This window comes from Haemorhous mexicanus, chromosome 17 (assembly GCF_027477595.1).
Source record: "Haemorhous mexicanus isolate bHaeMex1 chromosome 17, bHaeMex1.pri, whole genome shotgun sequence".
Taxonomy (NCBI): domain Eukaryota; kingdom Metazoa; phylum Chordata; class Aves; order Passeriformes; family Fringillidae; genus Haemorhous; species Haemorhous mexicanus.
In genome coordinates, this window is record NC_082357.1 from 12,801,480 (window position 1) to 12,813,966 (window position 12,487).

General features: G+C 39.6%; 1 protein-coding gene across 2 annotated transcripts in view; it reads left to right on the forward strand.

Annotated features, from left to right (window-relative positions):
• Positions 1-12,487, forward strand: part of SDK1 (sidekick cell adhesion molecule 1) — a 390,039-nt gene that overhangs the window by 118,781 nt on the left and 258,771 nt on the right. For both annotated transcript variants that reach the window (XM_059862197.1, XM_059862198.1), the window contains one exon: positions 82-229. In XM_059862197.1, coding sequence (XP_059718180.1) covers positions 82-229 — 148 coding nt within the window. The remainder of the gene's footprint in view (positions 1-81; positions 230-12,487) is intronic.

The following is a 12,487-nucleotide window of genomic DNA, read 5'->3' on the forward strand; positions in this document are numbered from 1 at the left end:
ACATCATGATTTCTCTGGCTCCTGAAAAGAAATGGGGAGAAAGGCAAAACTTCTTTTTAATTTTTTTGTTGTTTTTTGCAGATATGGGAGATTTCATGGACACAGACCAGAGAAAAACAGTGACTGAAGGACAAGCTGCTGTTCTGAACTTCCCACACATCCTCAGCCACCCCAGGCCCCAAGTGACATGGTTTAGAGATGGGCACAAGATTATACCAAGCAGCAGAATGTAAGTCAGTGTAAAGCTCAAAATACACCCACCCTAAAATATGATTAATTATATTTGATAACACAGCTTACATTTTAAGTACACTAATTAAGGTTTAAAGAGAATAAAGTAGTCGTGTTCATACTAAGTTTGAGATAAATTACTATTTTAAGACTGTCTCTGAACTTCTGAAGCAGTTTGACAAAATAATTCATGTGGTTTTAATGGTCCTGGTGCAGCATAAGGGGCTGGATGTGCAGAATGTCTGAGCTTCCTTCACGCTATTCATTTCCATGCTACATTTTGGAAAAGGAATGCTCATCTCTCAATTATGTTTACTTGAGTGCACTAACTTAATGAATTCTGAGTTTTTTTTCTTTTAAAACATGAATCTGTGGGGTTTGTTGCAGAGTTATGCTTAGTACTGTTTTCCTTGCAGCAAAATTCTAGATATTGTTTATTCTTTTCATTATTTTTTTGCCAACAATGACAATTTTATTTATTTTTTACTAATTAGCAGCCCACCCCTAATGACGCAGTACTTGCATTTTGATTAGTTATTATCTCAAGGTGTGCTCATTTATCCTTTTCTGAAGCCACCCCATGTTTTTATCTGCACAGTTTCATTCAGAGACTGAAGAGCTGTAACATTAGAAAATGTGGATTAAGTCTTGTCTCATTTATTAGAAAGCTGTTGAAATGCCAGGGATGTTGCTAGTTACTTTTTAACTGTGCATCACATTTTCATGTGTTCAAAGTGATGGTAATGGGACATTGCTGTGTTCCAGGAGTGCTTTAGAGTTCATATTAGAAAGGGAAAACTTCTCTTAAATTTGAATTTGCTAATTTGTACAGTATATTTGACTGCTGTGTGCCTTTTTGAAATCTGAAAGCTGGTATTAGAGTAGCTTTGAAACTGTTAAAATTAGTATTGCAGGGATGTGAAGAAACAATGTAATAATTTATGAATAATTTAATAGCAATTTGATGGGAAACAGCTGGAAGATGAAACAATGGGTTCCTGGGCAATCTCCTGAAGAGAGCTAAGTGACAAATCCTGAGTTATTAACCATTAAGGATCTACTTCCCCCACTTGTGCCACATTACAAATTTTGTGTTGTCGATGCTGAGAATACACAGATCAGGGATTTGCAGATAGTGACAAGGCCTTGCTATCCTGATATCTGAGTTTTCTGGGAACCCTTACAGGGAACAGAGCAGAGGGACCAAGGCAAGCCTGCAGGGCCTGTCAATGAGATTTGCCTGAGTTCTCTTACAGTTTGGGAAAACTGCAGGTAGAGCTGTGTATGTCATATGTTTGTTCATGTAAAGATCCTGATTTTCACCTGCTGTGCTTTCCTCTTGCTTTCATCCCCTTTGGGGTAAAATCACCTCTAACTGTTGTCCTGCTTACAAATGGGAGAGCTGCAACACTGGCTACAGCAGGGCTGAAATACACCTCAAGGTTTCCATATAAATTCCATTTCCCTGGTCAGAAATTTTGTCTAAAAGGGACACTTGAGGACATTTTTCTGGCCTGTGTAGGAATCTCTGAGTATTCTGCAGCTGAAATGCCCATGCTGGAAGTGTGAACCTGCTTGGAAGTTTGATAGATGGTGCATAGTGAGTCTGATCCATTCAGAAGGTGACAGATTTATGATACACACACCAATCATCAGAGCACTCTGTGTGCAGTAGGTCTCAAAATACTGGAAAAACCAGAGAGCATCCACTCACATCTTGCTGTCCATGAAATTTGGGAAGTAAGTATGGCAGCCCTATAAGTGCAGGAAAGCTGAGACGTGGAGAGGATGCATATAGAACTGTGAGAAATGGAGAACTATCTAATGGGAACTGTTTCTTACCTGTGGAGCAAGTTGTGCATTTCACATGCTTGTTGTGCACCAGGAGGGATCAATTTCCCTGATCAGTTTAGCCAGTGATCCAGTTAGGCTGGTGCATCAATCTCACTGGATCTCCTGCTAAACTGATCAGGGAAATTGATACAACCACCTTGCACGATGCTCTTTAATCTGATTAAAAGTACCTTCTATTGCTAAATCAATACAAAGCTTTTTTAATGCTCTTAAACAAGCTTACAATGATTTGGCTGAATCAATCAGCCATAATTTCATGTGTCAGCTGTAATAATGACTTCTAGGAGTGACATTGCTGTGGTGCATGAGGAGTGAGGGCATAAACAGTGCTGAAAACAGGGGGAACAATGGTGGTGATGGTGAAATTCATTCTAATAGTTGGAAAATTCTTACTCATGCAAAAGCCTTAGTTTACATGTGCTTAACACTGCACCATTTTTATGGTGTAAAAATGATCCTCTTGTTTGTGTGCATAGATTCATCTCACTGGTGTGGGAACAGTTGTCCTTAGGTGAGAAGTGCAAAAGATCAAAAGTAACACTAGTTCTGAGAATAAAAAATAAGAAATTCTTGAGATGTTTCAAGGAATGTCATTTAATTGGCTCTGCAGTAAGGCTTTCCTAGCAGGTTTAAGGTGCTCAATGCTGAGGTGTTTCTCCTTCACTGTGTACCAGTATTTAGGACACTTATGGGGGGAGGCCCTGCCAGCTCTTCAGCATCTCTGGGAAACCTGTGCCAGGGCCTCACCACCCACATCAGGAAAGATTTCTTCCCTATATCCACCCTCTTTTAGTTTAAAACTATCCCCTCTTTGTCCCACCACTGTGTGCCCTTGTCAGTTGTTCAGGGTGGGAGGGAGAAAAGATCAGTGAATGGCTTTGCTTTCACCTTTTTTTAGATCCTGCTCTGAGAGTGTGCATGGCTGTGACATTTTCTGGGAGAAAGTTTCCTTTGGGACACAGGCAATTTTTTTTCAAACTGCACACTCTATTTAATTTAACTGCTGATGTTACTCAAAGTGGAATTTGCAGCAAATAACCACATATTAGTACCTGTCCTCATGGTGTTGGTAATATTTTGTTAAAGTCTCCAGATAAAAACAGGAATAGGATTACAAGTTGCTCCTAAATGAGGGGGCATGTAAAGTCAACAAATCCCTGTATAATACATAAATGTGCAGCAAGTGGCCTGCACATACTCCTGGGGTTGTTTTTATAGTTTATGACTTAAGGCAACTAACAAATGTGCAGCAGAGTCAGTGGGACATGATGGTGTGTGTTTAAAAATTTAAGTCCTAAAAGTCACTGTCATCCCCTCCTGGCTTGGTGCAGTGTGGGTGTACATTCATTTTGGCTTTTATGCATTCCCTGTCACCAAAGCCTCAGCCTGGTATTTCAAGAGGTGTTTTCAGAACAGAATGAAGCTCTGTATGTGCTAGAAAAGCCTGAAGTGGAGAATTGGAGAGGAGACTAAAAGATCAGGAACAAGAGAAAATGAGCAAGGAGAAGAATTAGGGTTTGAGGTGTTTGTTATTATTCTACATTCCCCAAGAAGTTCTAGGAGAGACTTCACATTACACCCAGACAGATTCATTTCCAAACACAGCAGCAGAGAAATGTGGAGTTACAGCTGCACTGTTATCCAGGGTCTTGACTGATGGGATGATTTTGCCTGTTTCCCTGCACATCTTACCAAAACTAGCAGCTCTCTAAAGGTGACTGCATCAAAAGAAATTGCTGCTCTGGGATATCAAGTATTCTGCTTGCCTTGCCTGCCTGTACTTGATCAGGCTTAAAAGCAAAGAACATTTAACTTTCTTTACACGAGCACAAACAGTACCTTGGAGAGGCACAAAGGACAGTAGCACCATCAAGGTCTACAATTGCCTTTCACTTGTGGCACTGAGGAATTAAATTCTTGGTGCTCTTAGAGGGTTTTTACCTTTCTCTAAGTGAAGCATTTTTCAGAGAAAAGGTTCATTCCAGCCATCAATTCATTTAATTCACTTTCTTTAAGAAGAAAACTTCTATGCAGATGTTATTACTGTCTTCAATAACTTCTTTACAGTGAAACTGCTCTTCCCCATGTAAGCTGCAGTTAGATGAATATTAACTCATGTCTTTTGACAGTGGAATTATGTCTGACACAAAACAGGAGAGTTCATTTTTGGTGTATAAAGGCACTCCTGGGGTGTCCCTTTCAGCAGGATGGACGTTTAGTCACCTCATTAACTCCTGAGGAACCAAAAGACTTCAAAGTCTTCACCTCCCTAGGCAGGAATGCTGGATTGCACTCCTTCAGATACACAAGGGTTAATGTCTGTGTTTTGCACTCAGATCCATTCATCACTGCATGGATTTGGTCATTATTAACTCTTGGAGATTGAAGTTGCTGGCAGATTGTGGAAGTTAAAACACATTAAGCACAAGCAACTCTTTCATGACTTGCTGTGGTTTTGAACACTCACAATACTTTGCAAATAGGCAAAGCTGGTGCAAATTTATTAGACATTTGTTAAAGTAAAATTGTAAGTATATTAATGGCAGCCTTTTTAAAAAAAGTAGTTGTAGCTAAGTAGGCTTTAAAATATGAGAAAAATTAAAGTATCTGGGAATAATACATCAAATTTGGGGCTGATAATAGCATTAGATTAGGTTTTGCTTTGATGATAGCAGCTGACTTAATGTGCCATGTATATATTTTTCACTTTAAAACAAACACTACTTCATTTTTCTGTGAGCAGTTCTAGTGGCACAGAGACCAGCCTGTCATACAACTTAAGCCAGTTGCACATAATTACTTTTCACATACACTGGATAATACTTTCATTAAGATCATGATGATTATCATTACTGAACAATAAATTCATAGACTGTCAACTCTGCAATGTATTAGCAGAGCAATAATTTAAAAAATAAAATTTGCAGATCTCCTGTCTGGTGACATCATGGAGTGACACCTCAGCAATAAGATGTGAAAAAGCCCTACAATATTGGGTTTATCTGTATGTACCTTTCACAGGCTCCACAACAAAGTCAGTAACTGAAAAAGAAGAGTATTTCCTAGAATTAAATTATTCTCTTAAACTAAAATTCATCACCACGACTCTGTAATTAATTTATTTAGCCAAACTTCTGCACTGAGTCACTCCACTTTGGAGGAACAGGCAGCACCAGGAATCATCTTCCAGTAGTTTCAGTGTTGTCCCCAAGGCCTGCATGGGTTTGAGGGACTGTAGGGAAATCTCCCATCAGTTTGAGGAGTCCTGGCACTGTCAGGGGCTGTGTGAGCATCATTGTCTGTCAGGGCTGCTGTGGCTATCACCGTGCTCAGCAGAGGGAAACAGCAGCACCCCAGGGAAGCCAATCCCAGCATTATTTCCCAAAGCTGTTTGACTTGTCTGGATCCAGCCTCACTGCTTTCCTCTCTGCACATCGTTTGTTTGCCACAGGTTTCAAACATATGTGTCAGAAATTAATTTATTCAGAGCTCTCATCTTCCTGGGGTGATTGTTGTTGTTTGTTTGGTGGAGGGAGAGGAAACTGAGGTGGCACCTGGGGACCAGGGGATGCTGAGTGCAGGGTGGGTGGCAGCAGCACAGCCCTTGGAGGTGGGACAGGGCCAGCAGGGAGAAAACATTGCTGCCAAAGAAAATGCCCTTTAGCAAGGCTCATTTGGAAGGGGATTCTTCCCAGGAGAGGCACTCGAGCTGATGAGATGAGAGGCACATTTTGGGATTTGACCAATATGTTTCATTACAGATTTGGACCACAAACCACAGAAGGTTTTGTAATATATGTTTTTTTCATAAGCCATGGGAAGTTGCTGCCATTACAGTAGCACTGTAAAATCCATATCTTTGCTAGAAAAAAGTGGATGCTTGGAACTAATATTGTGCTTTAATGGGCCTCAGCTGCCCACAGTATCTTCCAGGACAATCTTCAGCAGCTGTAAATTTCAATAAAACTTCAAAGATCACTGTCTAGGAGGAAAATCTGACTGTTGGATATTGTTTTTCCTATGATGATCACATATAAGGAACAAAATCATTTTATGTGCTACTACCCTTATTAATCATAGATTTGGAATTTGTAAAACAAAGGCAATGGAAGTGTCACTGGAAGGAAATCTTTTTTGCTCTAAGTATGATTTACTTATCACAGCTAGCAGTGAAATTGATTTATGAGTTTGTTGCTTTCTGGGGACAAATGTACTTTGAGAAAGAAAATATGGACTGTGAAAGAAGTGTTAATAGCATTACTCTTTGAAAGTGAATTATATACTGTTTTTAAAAAACCATCCTCAATCTAGAGGTGGGTAGATATGAAGACTTGTTGTCATCGTATTTTCAGGCTCACTTTTTGCATCTGCTGCATTTTCTAATCAGAACTAAAGATGCTATTAGGGACAAATCATGAATATAATCCTTTAATAACTAATGTGCTTTTGTGGAAAACCATTTTTCTGTCAATCTTTGAACTACTCTGCCTACAAATGGAAATATTTTAACATGCAGCCAAGATAAGGCTATTTAAAAGTGCTGCAGTCATTCTTAAGAGCAAATATGCAAAAGAAAACTATTGCTTTATGCTTAAAAAGTGGCAATTGTTCACAAATCCCTGAGAACAATTTATCTCCTGTGGCCCCTCACATATCTCTGCTTTTATGGAAATAGATGCAAAATGCTGGTGATTTATCAAATACAACAAAAAGTAATGTCTTATGTTTACCAATCAACTTTTATTAATTAAAACTGACTGAAGTAAGAGGTGTCTGTCAGTACTTCTGGCTCTGTGCTACAAAGGATTGTTAATTTTCCTTCTATGCAGGAAAGGACAAATTCTGTCTTGCCTCGTGATTCCAGTAGATTTTTATGTGATGTGAAAAGGTGCTAAGACATATAAGTTTGTAGCTTTAAGATACAGGTTTATGTGGAATACTTTAAAAGCCTTTCATTTTGGCAGATTTACTTTTATAGTGAAAAGTGCTGTGTGATTCAGGAAGGAAAAAAAAACCCCAAAACCACAGAACCTGGCACTCTGGGGATATATTGTGGCTTTTGTGGTTGATTTGCATCAAGTCTACTTTGTTAACAGTATTCAACTTGAATTTAAAGAATTTGCTACACGGGAGCAAAAGGGAAGCAGTTTTGCATTAATTAGTGCTGCAGGGAGAGGCAGGAGCTGGCAGCCTGTGCCTTATCCTGGGTGCCCTGAGTGGGGAGTGGAGCTGCTCTGTGCTTGGCCTTCCCCAAACAGGTTCCAAATGAATTCAAACCCATTGCAAACCTGCTGTCTGCTCTTCCATGGGTCAGCCTGATCCCTGTGAGTGGAGGCTTTTTTGGCTCTGGTGAAACTTTGCAAAGGCATCTTGCAATTAGAAGTGAGAAAACAGTCAAATTCTGCCAAAATTTGTGTGAAAACAATTTACCTGCTGCTTGTTAGTGCTACCTTTTATTGCTTAATACACACCTGTGGCTGTTTTCATATATTACACAGATCCCTTGTTTTATATGAAAGGACCAACTCTTAGACAAGGAAAATGTTTATTGGGGTGAGCACAGCCAGCACTTGCTCAGCTTCACTCTCTTTGCTTTTCTCTCTAAATTCCTGCCACTCAAGTGGGAAAGAGTGGAATAGATCAACCTGCTTTTCATCAGAGCAGGGCAAAGGGGATGGATAAGGAGTGGAAATGCTGGAGGAAATCTCTTCCTTCCCTCACCTCCCAGGAGTGCCACTGTCCCAGCAGTGTGGAACTCACTTTTCTTTAGTTTCTTCCCCAAAAATTCTTGCTGAGTTTCTCAACCCAAGCTTGCAGCAAACTCCCTGTACTGCCACTGATCCATCCCAGCCCTGGGTCCCCCCTGGAGCTCCCCTGCAGTGTCTGGAAAACTGAACATTGCCAGCATTTTATTTCTGTTTGTTGTGGCTTATTTGAAGAATCAGGACCTAATGTGTCATTGAGAAATAACAGGAGAACAAATATCCAGCAATTTCAAGGTTGTATGTGCCTGGCTCCTTGAATTCTCAGAATTGAGGTCTAAAGGAGACCTTATTTAGGAAAAGCTCTTGAAAGCATTGCACCTAAGGGCTGTACTACTGTATTTCTTGTATTTTTTTCTAAAACCTCAAAGCCTATTCACTTTATAAAATGGGGTTTTGCTGGATTTTACTCAATGATTTTTCAAGAAACTGCATTTGCTGTTGTCATTCAGCAACCACAACCATTTGCAAGAATTTTACCAACTCTGCTGCTGCCTGCCAGCTGCCATGTGCTCCTTCCCTGCTCCCTGCATAAAACCTCCTCGCTGCAAGAGGGCTGCAACACTTCCACAGTAATCACTCGTTCAAATCGCTGATTATTTTAAAACATCAAATCTCATCTTTGGCAATCCATCATCTGTTTCCATGGGAACTGAAACTGGCCTCAGCAGCCACAAGAAGCAGAGTTTATTGGGATACTTACACATTTCAATGGCTGTTGTTAGACAGCTGCATTTTCTGTTTACCCAACAGATATTGCTGCAACAACCTCATAATACACATTAAAAATTCTATATACATTTCATTTTAATGCTTTTATGTCTTTATTCATATTTTTCACAACTTAGCAGAAATTTTATGATGGGGGAAGAGGGAAATGTCAGTAATTTCCATCATATGCAGTCAATATTGGATGTTTCCATGCAGTGTCTTGACTAGTGTTCTAACTAGGACTGTGAAAAAAAAAAAAAAACAAAGAAAAATGCCCTTCCTTGAGGGGCTAAAACCAGCTGGAGGCTCCCACTTTTCAGGTGCAGCATTTTCCCTTGGTAATCTTATCCCAGAGCTTCTGCTTTCCAAAGTCTGATTTCCTCAATACCTTTTGCCCCAGAATAACCATGTCCCCAAGCCTGCAGCTCACCCTTCTGCTCCAGAGCTCAAGCTCTCCTAATTCCTGCTATTTCACCACCATTTTTAAACCCCACTGATCAAATCAGCAAGCAGTAGCAGTGTTGATTTGAAAATGTTGTTTTGCTGTAGATTTGTGTGGAGTGTTTCAGTGTCAAAAGGAGTAACTGGGCAACTAATTGAGTACAGAGTTGATATGAATATGTATCAGCTATTTTACTTTTCTTCCACCTGCTTTAGAGTGGAAATCATCATTTTGGAGTTTGGCCTTATTCTGGTTCAGAGTGAGGCAGTCATTTAAGACAAATCTCAAATCTTGAAAAACTGTTCTGCTCACAGACCTTCTGCCAAACAACCAACCCTCATCCCCCACCTTCTGATACTGATTTTATCATCACGGGGGAAGCTGGCTTACAAGGAAGCATTTGGGGACAAAATAGATCATATTTACTAATAAACGTGCTGGAATTAAATTCAATATTATTTGTCTTGCAAAACAGGGGGAGAGAGGGAACTGTTACATGCTCCATCTAGTGCTGGGCTGCAAGGGGAGAAATGCTGATTTTCTAGGCTCCCACATGATCTCTGAGGAGTTTCCACTAACATGAAACATCTCAGGAAGCTATTGCAGAATCTGGCAAAACCTCTGCCTGTATTTGTTTGTCAGCTGCTAAAGCACTGGCTCTTGGTTAAGTTCAGATAAATTAAGGGAATTAATTTGTTTAATGAATTATTTGTTTAATATAGGGACTCAGTTCCCTGATTTGTTGGGTGACCCCTACCAAATTTCTAATTCTGCTGCAAGTCTGGTGAGTCTTTGTATCTCTGGCTGTGGCTCTTTCTGTCCCAGATCTAACCTGGGAGGAGGTTTAATGGAAGTGCCTTGAAAATTCTCAGTTCTTGCTTCTTTCTGTGCTTTTGCAGGGCTGATCTCAGATCATGTAATCACTGGTGCAGTATTTACCACAAAAACCACTTGCTAAAGAAAGTATCTGCCCTCTCATCTTTGTGTCAGAGTGTTTATCAATAATTTATTCACATTTAGCATAATTATGAACAATTCAAGCTTATATTTTCCCACAGATGGATTTTTCTGCACTCATGTGTAATTAAAAACCTTCTGCATGAGGGGATGATCAATAACTGGTAAGAAATGGCAGAGGGTGCACAGCAAGAGGGTGAGAGCAGAGAATATTGTACAGCTGCTTGGCTGGGATCTAGATCTGCTACTGACTATACCCTACTCTGGTTTTAACAGCACTATTTGAAGAGTAAATTTATTTTTATGAATTTTTAATTGATTTTAGAAGAAGCAGTGAAAATACCTTGAAGGAATCCTGTAAATAGGTTATTTATCGTATGTTGATTTAAAGAAATATTCCAACACAAGAAATAAACTAACATGCCACTCATAATTTAATAAAAACAGGGAGTTGGCAAAATCTTCTTGTTCCAGAGAAATAAAGAGAAGTGTCTCTTTAATATTAGAATGGCTGATAGCTTCTAATCCATAGCTGTCAGTGCTAATTTCACTAAATAAAAGACTTTATGGTGCTGAAAGGTTCACTAATCAAGATTCATAAAGGTACAATTCCAGTTGTCATCCTCTTGTCTCTTTGGGAAGCCACTTTTATACACGAGACAATTCCTGAGTGGAAAAAACTACTGAGCATAAAGTAGAAAATTGAGTGTGTAAAACACACTTTGCTTTTTCTGCTGAAACCTTGAAGGTGATGCTGGATGGATAAAGGATCTGGACAGCATGCCTGAATTTTTGAATTATTTAAGCAAAATTGTTTCATCAGTGGGAAAATTTCTGATTGAGGATCAGCTTTCAGAGCTCTCTTTTCCTTGCTGGGAGGTTTCTGTCAGTGAATTGTGGGGTGTCTGAGTGCTGTCAGCTCCTCAGAAACCTGCTGCACCCCGTGGGATATTCCCTTAATCTGCTCTAACACATCCTGTGACTGGTAGGTGTGAATTTTAATCATTTCTGTAGGAAAATACTCATTTTCATCAAATACAGCACATTTTTGCTCATTTGATAGGTTTGTTTGAGGTGGCACAGATGGATTGCTCCACACAAGAGCAAAGACAACACTTTCTATTGGTGCACTTCAGATTTTCTGTAACTTTCTGTAAGGGTAGAGAGCACCATGGAAAAGAGTCAGCACATCAACAGATCCAAGCTACCCAATCAGCTGCCAGGTGATTTCTTAATCATTTAAACTTTTAAATTTCCTGATACATCATTTACACATCTGAAATAACATAGTAATAAAACCTCCCTTTGTATAACATCAAAGTACTTTCCACAAGGTTGCAGTTTTAACTACCATGCAGATCTTGTAAAAAAAAAATAAATCCATTGGGTCGTTCCTCAAATGCAAATGTCGAATCTCTTTTCTATTAAACTGCAAAAGGGATTTACCAGAATTATGAAAAGGACTCTGAGCTTGTGCTTTATAAATGCTAATATAAAATCTAGTATTTTAATAAGTTTTTTAAATTTACATTTTTGAGTTCATTGAGGGAGCTTTGAAGGTGCACCCTCTCCCTTTGACATTCACTTTCTGTTCCAGCACTTCCTACTCCTTTAATAGAGTCACACTTAAGAAGTTCTTTGTACTTTAATCTTTTAACCATTACAGAGAGCCACAGAAGATCTGCTTACCCCTGGGCTTCCATCAGAATTGTCCTGAGCCATTTCCCTGTGTACATGGCAGATCTTATTCTTTCCAAATCCAGCCCAGGGTCTGCATCACGAATGACAGGAGGAAATACTCTGGGCTTTGGGTTTTGGTTTGTTTGGGGATTTTTACCGTGCGTTGTACCAGTGATGTGTTTGGTGGATTTGACATAAATGTTCATTTCTGTGTTTGCACTCAAGCTTTGGAATTTTTCAGCTCCTGGAAGAATTTCAAATCAAATGCTCTGGGTGCAGGAAGCCACCTTTTTCCCTTGGATCATTCTGTGTTACACTTATCTTTCTGAAAGCTGAAATTATGGTAAAGGTAATGAAATCTCATGCTTCAGGGTGTATGCTAATGCCTACAAATCTATTTCACATTTTATGAGGTTAATTAGTTAATATGTGTACAGCATTTAGAACATAATTAATTTCAAATTTAGGCCAAGAATTGCTACAGCCTGATCATCTGTGGAACTCAAGAGTTAATTTCTTCTGTGTACACTGTGGAAATGAAGAACAACATTAATTTTTTACGTCATCCGTGTTTGTTGCGGACAGATCATTTGTCCCACAAGAGTAATTTCTGCTACATTTAGTTTGTTTAAAGAACAACTAATCCTGGTTAGTTGGATCATAAGATCACAGCTGCCTGATGAACTCTGGGAGACACTTGGAAATGCTTTGGACTCACACGTCATCCTCGCCCTGGGAACCCTCCCAGTGCAGAACTCGGGCTGCTTTTCGCTGCAAGGGTGATCTCTCCATCACAGGATCAAAAGTGGCTTGAGATGGATGCTGCAAAATTTCCAGTGCCTGGAAAGGA